Here is a 12,467-nt window from a genome sequence, read left to right on the forward strand (position 1 = left end):
CTTCTGAAAGTGCAGGCTGTAAATGTTCAAATACTGTGTGACATTCTATGTCTTCTAAATCAGTCAGTCGTTCTCAAGCATTTTCATTTCAAGGACCCCCAAAAATATATGTAATTGGCCACCAACCCCCATCTGAAAATGTTCCAGTGACTTTTTAAGCAGTTGAATATTGTTGAAATAGACATTTGTGTGTAATATGGAAAGAATATTTAATTAATTTGTGCAATTTCATGCACATTCTGTCAAACTCCTGTCATGTCCCATTATTTCTCTCCCGCCTAAACATTTCCATTAGATGAAGAAAGGACCAAAACACTTAGTTGTAAAAACAACACGCGTATTAAAAATTTATTTACAGATATATACAAAATATATATATATATATTGTCCCTCTTACTGAAGTGTCTTCCGGACCCACCTGTTGGTCCCCAATAAATACAGTAGTGAGATGGGGTGGGTGGGATGGTGTGTGGATGAGGTGTTAAAAAAGTCTTTGATCTATGTTGCCTGGTCCATGGGATTCACCACTCGTCCAATGAATAAGATGGAGCCTGAAAACAGAAAAATGCAATTATGAGCATCGAAAGGTTCAGCTGTGCCTGCCTGGCATTTCGTCAACTAGAACTATGACGAAGAATGTTCGTCGACTACCTTTTTTCACTGACAAAAACGAAATAAAAACTAAGACTTAGCTACGGTCTAAATATGCTATTGATTTTGTCAAATAAAAACTAGATAGAAATGTTAGGAAGGGACTAGTGGACATTGGACCCAAGAGATCCAAGTTATTTTACACTTGGTTGCATGCTGAAAATGGCAGATCTACAAGCCGCAGTGTGAGCTTGTAGATCTGCTGTTTTCAGCAAGTGTAAAATCAGTCATTACGATGCCATCAAGGCCCGCCAAGATACATTTTAGTCGACTAAATCAACCGTAGATTTAGTTGACTAAAATCTCATGACATTTAGTCGGACTAAAACTAGACTAACACCAAAACATTCCAGGTGACTGAAATGTGACTAAAACTAAATGAAAACTGTTCAAAAGACTGACTAAAAAAACTAAAATCAAAATTTTGCTGCCAAAAACAACACTGCACAGCGTTATATCTTAAGTTTGCAAATAATAATCACCTGTGTCGACTTGCCGCAAAAGAAACAAGAAGGGCCGGTCGGCTTTGAAGACGGGCGCGCGGGATCGTTTGAGAAGCACCATAGCTGCAAGGGAAAGACACATCCATAAACTTCTGACTATGAATACAGACGAGGAAGGGCCTAGGTGAGTACAATTGGTTATTTGGGGGGGGTGATTCAAGTGGTTAATTCATCAACACAGATTTTGTTGAAACGTGTCTCAGCTGGCCATCATCATCATCATGCAGTGGCGTACACAGACATTTAGAGGGGCAGGTGCCTCAAGTGGAGAAAAAAAAGGGGCACCTTGTGCAGCGTGTGGAACCGGCCCGGTTGCCTTAATACTAGTGTGATATTTATAGATTTTGGGGCCTAAATAAAATATTAGAAGCTTTTTTTATCAAGGAATTGATCGATGTCACCATGGTCCACATACTGTACAGTGTACACTGTAAAAAAAAATACATTTTCAAAAAAGGCACATTTGTTCAGAGGGAAAAGGGCAGGGGGTGCTCTAGCACCCCCTAGTGAGTATCTGTGCAAGCCACTGTCATCGTGCAGTAAATTCCTCACCTGTAGCAGCAGCTGCCTTCGTCCCGTCTTCAGTGACTTCTATCTTCGCCTCGTGGAACGCGTCCGACACATACAGACCCTCTGCTGTAGGCGGAAAAACAGAAGAAAATGTAACCACTGTAATGAGCGACAGTACTGTAACCATGATTGTCCCCCAAGAGCATAGTATAGAGCGCCGCAGTCCCGCCCCCTACCAGGGCCCAGGGAATGATTCCCCGTTCATTTTCCTCATAGACATTTCAAAAACGTATTCATTTAAAAGACCTTTTAAGCCTCGAGTTGTGACAAATCATGACAAATCATGGGCCGAACAAAGAATTAGAAAGAAGAAAAAAACGGCAGGTTACAACACTTTTAATTCTTTGAAATTATTTGTTTGGTCCAAAATATTGTGTTTATTGTCAAGATTTGTCACGACTCGAGTTTGCTTTGTCCGCGGCGTAACCTGCCTTTAAATAAATACTTTTTGAAAAGCCTATGGGGAAAAATGCATTGGGCATCAATAGCATGGAAGCTATGTATGCACAGATCAAAGTGATCTAGGAATATTTATGCAGTGTCCAACGAAAGTCAAATTTTAGTAAGAATGTTGTGTACTGTGTATACTGTACAAAGTTTATTTATATTTACCAGATATGCCAGTGAAGTCAGCCGCTGTGGGGCTGAACGTATCGCTGACACCCATGGAAGGCAGCACGGACCTCAGGTTGAACCTGTTCTGCATTTTAAACCTGGAAATGGCACACATATAGGGAAAATAAATAACCAACCCCAAGAACCCATAATTATCCTTCTGTACAGATAAAGATACGGTATCTGATGAATGGTACGGTAATAACAGAATCACTTGCCACTAAACACAATTGATATGCTCAGCGTGATCTTTCTTCAGCAAGAGATTTAGGAATGGAGTGTGTATGAAGCCCAATTAACACACACCGTCTGTGAACGCCGCACGTCAAAACAGCCGCCATCCGTTATTTTCAATGAACCTATCCCACACCGGCGGCGTCCGAAGCGCGCCGGTGTGCGTTCACGGCTCGCCTGATGCTCCCGATACGCCACTGTTCTATTTTCCAGGCGTTGCCGCGTCGCGTCCCTGCACACCCGCTTCACAGACGGTGTGTGTTGGGCTTTACACACACACACACACACACACACACACACACACTCACACAGTGACCCAATATTAAATAACAACTATGTCATGGTCACGTCCTGAGCCCCTCCGTTTCTCCATGATTTTCCTCTGTCTCTCCCAAGTCCTGCTCCTCTGACTCTGATTGCCCTGAGTGCCGTCACCTGTGGGGACCAGCTGAGCCAGGTTGGGGTGATGAGCTCCAGTGACTATTTAAACTCTGCCTTGTGTTTGTTCAGTGCTGGATCTTAAGTTAGTGTCAGGTTTTATGTTCAGTGTATGTACTTCTGTTATCCTATATGCCATTAACCAAGTAAAGTCAAGTTTATGTGACGTCCTTGTCCTGCCTTTGTTTGAGTTTCCTGCACTTGGGTCCTTAACACCTGCAAACCGTGACAAACTAAGCTTGCGATCAGCCCATATGTGTGTGATGATGATGATGATGATCACCTGGGCAGGAAGATGTCCATCTTGGTTCTGCGTAGGCCCATGTCCCAGTCGGCGACCTGGCGCGGGGTGAGCTGTGACTCCAGGGCAGACAGCGGGGTCTTCCTGTCGCTGGGCAGCGCCAGCAGCAGACTGAGGGAGTGGCGCAGGTAGGGAAGCTCCAGCACGGTGTAGCGTTGCTCCGACGTCGTCCGGAACTGACCTGCAGTAAACGGCAGTATACAGACAGATACGCGCGTTAAAACGTTTTCAGGAATATTTTAACCCATTCTGACCTGAGATCAGATTCATACGAGGTTTCCACTGGACACATGCTGTTCTGATGAACCCATTCTGACCCGAGATCAGATTCTAAAAATGTCAGTCGCTCTTTGATTTTTCAAAAATAGCAGACCTACAAGCTCGTAGCGCGCCACTCGGTGGCGCGCTATGAGCTTGTAGATCTGCTATTTTTCAATAGCTAAAGCATAACATGATGCTATCACCAAAATGGGTTCCCGTTCAGAATGGGACATTTAGACCTGAGGAAGTTTCTACAAATGTCTTCTAAAATCCTGACAGTGGTTCTCAAATTATTTCATGTGAAGGACCCCAGAAATGTTATGAAATTGGCTGCCGACCCCCATCTGAAAATATGTTGTTCCAGGGACCCCCCCCCCCAGAAGCAAAGATTTGAGTTAAAAACGTTCGCTCTGAAAGAATATATATATTCAAAGATTTGCGCCACATTTTCACGATTTAAAAGAAAATAGCAGATCTACAAGCTCGTAGCACGCCACTCAGTGCTATACTTAATCTATTTTTTCAATAGCTAAAGTATAAAATAATGCAAACTGGATTATGGTTTCATGACATGGAATTTCCATTTATTTTTTATTGTTATGACCACAATTGCACACAAACAACCTGAACTTTGAACATTCAGTGGATTTTCTGTGGCCTGGGATTTTCTCTGGTCTGTGAAGCCAAAACAGTGACATCTGCTGGCAAAATCCCATTGTCATAATATGGGATTTGGCTGGCTCTTACATCACACTCCACAGGAAAATCAGAGCACTTGTTTGAGCCAGAAAACCCCAGACCACAGAAAATCTACTGAATGTTAAAAGTTCAGGGTTTTCTTTGGGGGGGGGGGGGGTGCTCAGAATCAGACTGTCACAATCAATCCCTTTAACTGATAATATAAATGTCCACCATTTGATTATGCCACCATCAAAATCCTATATTCCATAACGTAAATATCCATGTTGATAGTTTGACATTTCAGCACCATGGGACACTGGACAGCGACCTATTTAGTGGGATTGTGCAACACCCATGAGCAGCTATAACACAGGACAGCAGACATGACGCTTTCTTTGTGACACATTATTCTAACACCTTTTTCCCCTTATACTTAGAATTGTAAAGTTATAGGAAATAAAAAAAACACTAAGTATGAATCAGGCTTAAGGAGGGCTGTGTCAGTCAGTTCAAACCACTTTGGTTGGTTTAGGTGTAGAGCGTGGCCTCTATGGGCCAACTGGCTGGTCTTTAAGATACTTAGTCTTGTTGACTTGTATCTACAATATATAACTACATTCCCAAGATTTGGTATAGGGGGGGGGGGGACCAAAGCAAATACACTTAGGGATTACATGCTTGCTTGCTTGCTTGACGTCAGAATCTTACCAAAGTTGACCTCCGTGGCCTGGTACATCATGGGCACTTTGATGACGCTTCCGTCCGCCAGAGTGAAGGGCAGGTTCTGCGTGTTGACGAACAGGAACTGCTTCTGCCAGACGCCCCGGAAGGACACGGTGTTGATGAGGGCCATCTGCAGCCGGCTGCCCCACAGCGAGGCCTCTCCCTGCTGGGCCTCGCTCCCCGAGCCCGACTGCTCCCCGCTCCCCGACTGGAGGGGCCACGTTTCATCTGGGAGTTCCACAAGAGATAAAATGTCAACGTTTCGCACTAAAATGGCCACCTGTGTTGATTTCGTCGACTGAGACGAGAAATGTTCGTCGACTGCTCTTTTTTTTCACTGACGAAAACTGAAATTGAAACTAAGTGAAAATTAAGCTATGACAACTAAAACTAAGACTAAATATAGTGACAATTTCGTAAAAACAAAACTAAAATGTTAGGAAGGGACTAGTGGACAAGAGATCCAGTATAAGTCATTTTACATTTGGCTTGCATGCTGAAAATCTGATCTGCAAGCTCACAACACGTCGCCCTGCAACGCGTTGTGAGCTTGCAGATCTACGCGTTGTAGATCGGCTATTTTCAGCAAGCCAATCTATACGTGTTGTAGATCGGCTATTTTCAGCAAGCCAATCTACGCGTTGTAAATCAACTGTAGATTTTAGTCGACTAAAACTAGACTAACACTAAAACATTACGGGTGACTAAAATGTGACGAAAACTAAATTAAAGCCATTCAAAAGCCATATTATGACTAAAACTAAAATTAAAATGTGCTGCCAAAATCAACACTAAATGGCACAATGTCTACATTTCATTGCCAGGACGTCTTGGCAGTCTTAATAATTGAGTCGCAACATATACTTGGCACAATACTGGAGGCTTTAACATGGACGATGTACCCATTTTGTGGCATTTTAACATGACGACATACTAGCCTACCTATTTTCGGGCATTTCATTATAGGAGTATTTGCTCAAATGTTTTTTCCAATAAAGCTCAAATAGAAAAGCTAAAAAGGCTATTTTCATTGTGCATCACTGCCGCACAACAAATTACAAAATAGGGCTGAAAGCTGCTATAGGCAATAATATGTCCAATTTTTAATGACCTTGGTATTCAGACAGCCAGCAATGGGTAGAACGCTGCCAAAAATAAATTGTCTCTAGACTGTGACACATCTAGGGGCCGCAATCTGCATTCAAATATTTTCCTTCCTGCTTCCTGATTAGTTAGTCATTGCGACAGGGTTTTCTAGCTTCTAGGAACATCTTTGAATGCAGATTACGGCCCCTAGATGCGTCACCAGAGACTACATTTATTTTAGGAGCGTTCTACCCATTGCTGGCTGTCTGAATACCAATTTTTTTTAATGTTGACATATTATTGCTTATAGCAGCTTTACTGTAAGTAAACCATACAAATTAACTAATTAATTAACAGATGCAGGTAATACCGTTTCAACTCATTTCATAACGAATATAGACACATAACATAAGGCATGGCTCTCTGGGACAATACTACTTTTGTGAGGCTTTGCTACTCACCACTGCCATGGCTGTGTCCCCATCGCACCAGTTGGCTGTGTGTGTGGTTTGGTTGGCTGAAATTGGCTCGGACCAAGCTGGCGTTGGCCCAGGCTGCCGCGTGCTGAGTGAACTCTGTCAGGAGCTGAACGCCACTTTGGATGAACAAGGCGCAGGCCTGCTGTAGCCACATCCCTTCACTGGCGTTTCCAACGCCCACTTCGCTTTGCAAATGCAACAGGAAGTCTTGTACCTGCACGTCTGTGAGATGAAGGAAAAACGACATGCAAGAACGAGCGGTCAGAGAGGGTGATACACTGGAAAGCAATAGCAATCTCTTTACTTTGTTTTTACAATGACAGAGGTGAGGTTTTACATGTTTTATGTCTGTTGAATTAAGAGTTATTTAATTAGCTGAGGTCTACTAATTCGCAAAAGCCTATAGCCAGGGCAGAACTGGAAGTTGCACTTTATTTGATTTGTAGTGAACTTCAACAGTAAAACAGAGAGACATGGTACTAAAACTGCCTTTGTAAGAAAATGTCCAAGACCGTCTATGCCTCTTGCTGGGGGGCCTAAAGTGAGAATGAGTTATTCCTCTATAACAAAAATAACGTCTAATTGTAATGAAGCAGTTCAAACTGTGCATACCGCATTCTTGCAAGACCATGCAAAAGCAAATGCCCATTATACTTAACCACATAACACCTACAGTATATATACACCATTGTCATCTGATGAAAAGCAAATGACAAAAAAAGCAGATTTTACAAGCAGCGACGTGTCCAATAGTTTGTGACTGGGGTTGCCCTCCAAAATACCAAGAGAGCACCCTGAGTGCATTCCGGCACTCTCACAGCTGTTTCTGTATGCCTCTAACGGACCCAGCTGGGCTGGCACATAGGGTGGCACCCCACCACCCCATGGACACGCCATGGACACGCCGCCGCCACTGTTTACTAGCACACAACAACTGTTTACAAGCACACAACAACTGTTTACAAGCACACAACTGTTTACAGGCACACAACAACTGTATACAAGCACACAACAACTGTTTACAAGCACACAACAACTGTATACAAGCACACAAACAACTGTATACAAGCACACAACAACTGTATACAAGCACACAACAACTGTATACAAGCACACAACAACTGTATACAAGCACACAACAACTGTATACAAGCACACAACAACTGTTTACAAGCACACAACAACTGTATACAAGCACACAACAACTGTTTACAAGCACACAACAACTGTTTACAAGCACACAACAACTGTTAACAAGCACACAACAACTGTTTACAAGCACACAACAACTGTTAACAAGCACACAACAACTGTTTACAAGCACACAACAACTGTATACAAGCACACAACAACTGTTTACAACACAACAACTGTATACAAGCACACAACAACTGTATACAAGCACACAACAACTGTATACAAGCACACAACAACTGTATACAAGCACACAACAACTGTATACAAGCACACAACAACTGTTAACAAGCACACAACAACTGTTAACAAGCACACAACAACTGTTTACAAGCACACAACAACTGTATACAAGCACACAACAACTGTATACAAGCACACAACAACTGTATACAAGCACACAACAACTGTATACAAGCACACAACAACTGTTTACAAGCACACAACAACTGTATACAAGCACACAACAACTGTATACAAGCACACAACAACTGTATACAAGCACACAACAACTGTTTACAAGCACACAACAACTGTATACAAGCACACAACAACTGTTTACAAGCACACAACAACTGTATACAAGCACACAACAACTGTTTACAAGCACACAACAACTGTTTACAAGCACACAACAACTGTTTACAAGCACACAACAACTGTTTACAAGCACACAACAACTGTTTACAAGCACAACAACTGTTTACAAGCACACAAAAACTGTTTACAAGCACACAACAACTGTATACAAGCACACAACAACTGTTTACAAGCACACAACAACTGTTTACAAGCACAACAACTGTTTACAAGCACACAACAACTGTTTACAAGCACACAACAACTGTATACAAGCACACAACAACTGTATACAAGCACACAACAACTGTTTACAAGCACACAACAACTGTTTACAAGCACACAACAACTGTTTACAAGCACACAACAACTGTTTACAAGCACACAACAACTGTTTACAAGCACACAACAACTGTATACAAGCACACAACAACTGTATACAAGCACACAACAACTGTATACAAGCACACAACAACTGTTTACAATCACACAACAACTGTTTACAAGCACACAACAACTGTTTACAAGCACACAACAACTGTTTACAACACAACAACTGTTTACAAGCACACAACAACTGTATACAAGCACACAACAACTGTTTACAAGCACACAACAACTGTATACAAGCACACAACAACTGTTTACAAGCACACAACAACTGTTTACAACACAACAACTGTTTACAAGCACACAACAACTGTATACAAGCACACAACAACTGTATACAAGCACACAACAACTGTTTACAAGCACACAACAACTGTTTACAAGCACACAACAACTGTTAACAAGCACACAACAACTGTTTACAACACAACAACTGTTTACAAGCACACAACAACTGTTTACAAGCACACAACAACTGTATACAAGCACACAACAACTGTTTACAAGCACACAACAACTGTTAACAAGCACACAACAACTGTTTACAACACAACAACTGTATACAAGCACACAACAACTGTATACAAGCACACAACAACTGTTTACAAGCACACAACAACTGTTAACAAGCACACAACAACTGTTTACAACACAACAACTGTTTACAAGCACACAACAACTGTATACAAGAACACAACAACTGTATACAAGCACAACAACTGTTTACAAGCACACAACAACTGTATACAAGCACACAACAACTGTATACAAACACAACAACTGTTTACAAGCACACAACAACTGTATACAAGAACACAACAACTGTATACAAGCACAACAACTGTTTACAAGCACACAACAACTGTATACAAGCACACAACAACTGTTAACAAGCACACAACAACTGTTTACAACACAACAACTGTATACAAGCACACAACAACTGTATACAAGAACACAACAACTGTATACAAGCACACAACAACTGTTTACAAGCACACAACAACTGTATACAAGCAAACAACAACTGTATACAAGCACACAACAACTGTATACAAGCACACAACAACTGTATACAAGCACACAACAACTGTATACAAGCACACAACAACTGTATACAAGCACACAACAACTGTATACAAGCACACAACAACTGTTTACAAGCACACAACAACAAGCACACACAAAAACTGCTATTTTCACGAACTATTTGTGAACATTTTAGTTCATTCTATTTATTTTAATTTTATCACAACAGTGTATTTTATACACTCAAAATAATGTGCCCCCAAAAATAGGGACACCAAGTTTGAAAGTGGTTAACAACTGCTTAACATATTTCCCTCGTGGCTAGTGGTGACTGCCGTACAGTAACACCACATGGAGGTCGTCATCTGCCAAGAGCTCTCCCTCTGCATGTCAAATGAACCGTCCAAGTTCTAAATCACATTCCTGGCACTAATGAGAGGACCGTTTCTACATCAGTACACAACGGTTATTTGAAACAATTCGTCGACCTCTACGAGCAGTATAATGTCATAATATCAGCCAGGAAAGGAAGGAGGTGGTATTTTATTACCCCCACCACCGACCCTGCAACAGTGCTTGGCACTCAAAGCTATTATACCATAGCGATTTGCACTCATTGACATGCATCAGCAATTTAGTCGAGTAGCAACAAACAGGCATGGCAGCTTGCAGAACCATAGGCAGTCATTTCCAGAGGAATTTAGTGTGTAATTTTAGCCTCGCATGCCTCGAATGGAACAGGACGGTGATGGACGCACTGGTGGAAAGTACTTTTACTTAAGTACAATTGAGGTATTTGTACTTTACTTGAGTATTTCCAATTTCCAATACTTTTACTTCTACTCCACTACATCTCAGTGCCAAAATGTTTACTTTTACTCTCATTTTGATTAGAAAACATACATTCTGCACAATGAGTACTTTCACTTTTAGTACATTTTGATGCCGATACTTTTGTACTTTTACTCAAGTACATTTTCAATTCCATACTTTTACTTGTAACAAAGTAGTTCTAAATTTCAGTATTGGTACTTTTACTTAAGTAAGACAATCGAGTACTTTTCCCACCACTGCTTTCAAATGAACACGTGCGGCCAACATGATGACATTCCATCCCTGTCTAACATAATGTGATCAGAATATCACTTGGGGGCATATTCAGAGCGCTGTGACGTCGCGCCCCTCTATCGTATACAACGGTGTCGTTCGCTGAAGAAAAAAAAGATAACTATCTACAACAAGTTTAATCTCATCTTTGTGGTGTATTCCTGTATATGTTTTCTTCAGTGGCCTCTTGACCTCAGAGACCCTGGGCCTTGCCCTCAGGGGTGGGTAATGAGATTAGAACTAGTGGGAAAGGCAGGCATTAGGGCTCCAGACACCACTGTGCTCTGCCCTGGGCTAAATAATGGCCAAGAAGCAGCACCACTCCACACCACCTGGTACCAACAGCACAGCACAATCCTGGATACAACCTTGAGGATAGCCTAAACAGCTACCTAAAACTCAAAGGTGTATTCAGTGAATATAATATGACAATGGAATAGTTTTCACCCAGTTTTTTTGCACTGAAAGCTGCGAGGTTAATTGTCCCCATGTCTCTATATAGCGGGGCGAAGCATTTATAGAGGCCGACTCGGCCCACAGCTGTGGGACTTTGGGAGTGAATCCTACCATTGACGTTGTATCCAAGCATCCCCTCTAGTTGAGCTAGCGTATTTCCTCGGGCGCCCAGCTGCAGTAACCCCAAGGACAACGAGACGCTCACTGGCGAGACGATCAGGTTGGAGCTGTTCTCCGTCTCCGTGAGCGCTCGGTAGAGGCTGACGGCGAACCGCGTGTGCAGCTCGCCCATGTTGTCTTGGAGGCTGCCATTGCAATGGCTTCTCTCGAACAAGCAGACGCAAATGATGACCGAAGCCACTGACAGGCGACACATGGCCTCGGTGTTGTTGTAGGTTCCAAGGGTGGTATAACAGGAGTCCCAAAGATGCCTGTGCGGGACAAAAAATATAAATTATATTTATATATTTATTTATTAAATATAGATTAAAGTAAAGTTTAGCAGAAAGAAAAAGGCAATATTAAAGGATGACTTCGTCACTTTTCAACCCATCTTCACATAATTGGTCCTCACTAATGTTGATGATAAAATGGCACAATTATTTTCTACTCGGTCTGTGGGCAGTTCAGAAACCCATCTCCCAGTGACATCATCGATGTGGAATCCAAGCCAATTAGAAACTGCAGGCTTTCTATTCTTAAAGTTATAATTCCATAATGGCCAATGTTCTGGCGATAATCAATATACGCTTTTTAAATATTGTTTAAAAAAAGATTGCCTAAAGATGATGTCACTGGAAGATTCTGCATTGCCCACAGCCCTCCTGGCTAGAATTTACCATGAAGTGAGGACCACTATGAAGACAGTTTGAAAAGTGGTGAAGTCTTCCTTTAAGTTATATTTAGATTTTGAAGTATGAAACTATAATATGCTATGACAACACACACAGCTTCTCATAATTAAGAAAGAATACAGCATCAGCAGGTGTCCTAAATGCTAGTTAATCAGTTCGGAGTGAGAACACATGTGGAGGAATTGGTGGATGCTGAAAAACCTACCTGGCGTCCCTGGAGACAGGTGAGGTATTGTCCGTGTGATCCCCGCCACTTCTGTCAACGGTCAGTCACTGTGTGAATCCCACACTGTGTGTCGGTTAACTGCTATATCTT

General features: G+C 41.9%; 1 protein-coding gene across 1 annotated transcript; it reads right to left on the reverse strand.

Annotated features, from left to right (window-relative positions):
* Positions 1–451: 451 nt before the first annotated feature.
* On the reverse strand, positions 452–12,467 carry serpine3 (serpin peptidase inhibitor, clade E (nexin, plasminogen activator inhibitor type 1), member 3). Its single transcript, XM_080785679.1, has 9 exons — positions 12,357–12,467; positions 11,409–11,728; positions 6,525–6,764; positions 4,963–5,205; positions 3,295–3,493; positions 2,337–2,437; positions 1,707–1,790; positions 1,134–1,217; positions 452–551 (listed from the first exon to the last, which is right to left on the reverse strand). The coding sequence occupies exons 2-9, from the start codon at positions 11,671–11,673 to the stop codon at positions 499–501; spliced, it is 1,269 nt and encodes a 422-aa protein (XP_080641805.1). The 5' UTR covers positions 11,674–11,728; positions 12,357–12,467; the 3' UTR covers positions 452–498.

Source organism: Protomyctophum bolini, assembly GCF_963924005.1.
Source record: "Protomyctophum bolini genome assembly, chromosome: 16".
NCBI lineage: Eukaryota > Metazoa > Chordata > Actinopteri > Myctophiformes > Myctophidae > Protomyctophum > Protomyctophum bolini.

Excerpts from the sequence above, each read along its gene's own strand:
- serpine3 (XM_080785679.1), bottom strand. The coding sequence starts at position 11,673 with ATGTGTCGCCTGTCAGTGGCTTCGGTCATCATTTGCGTCTGCTTGTTC. Across the intron at positions 6,765-11,408 it reads GCTTGGATACAACGTCAATG|ACGTGCAGGTACAAGACTTC; the intron begins GTAGGATTCACT and ends TTCATCTCACAG. Across the intron at positions 1,791-2,336 it reads TGACTTCACTGGCATATCTG|CAGAGGGTCTGTATGTGTCG; the intron begins GTAAATATAAAT and ends TTCCGCCTACAG.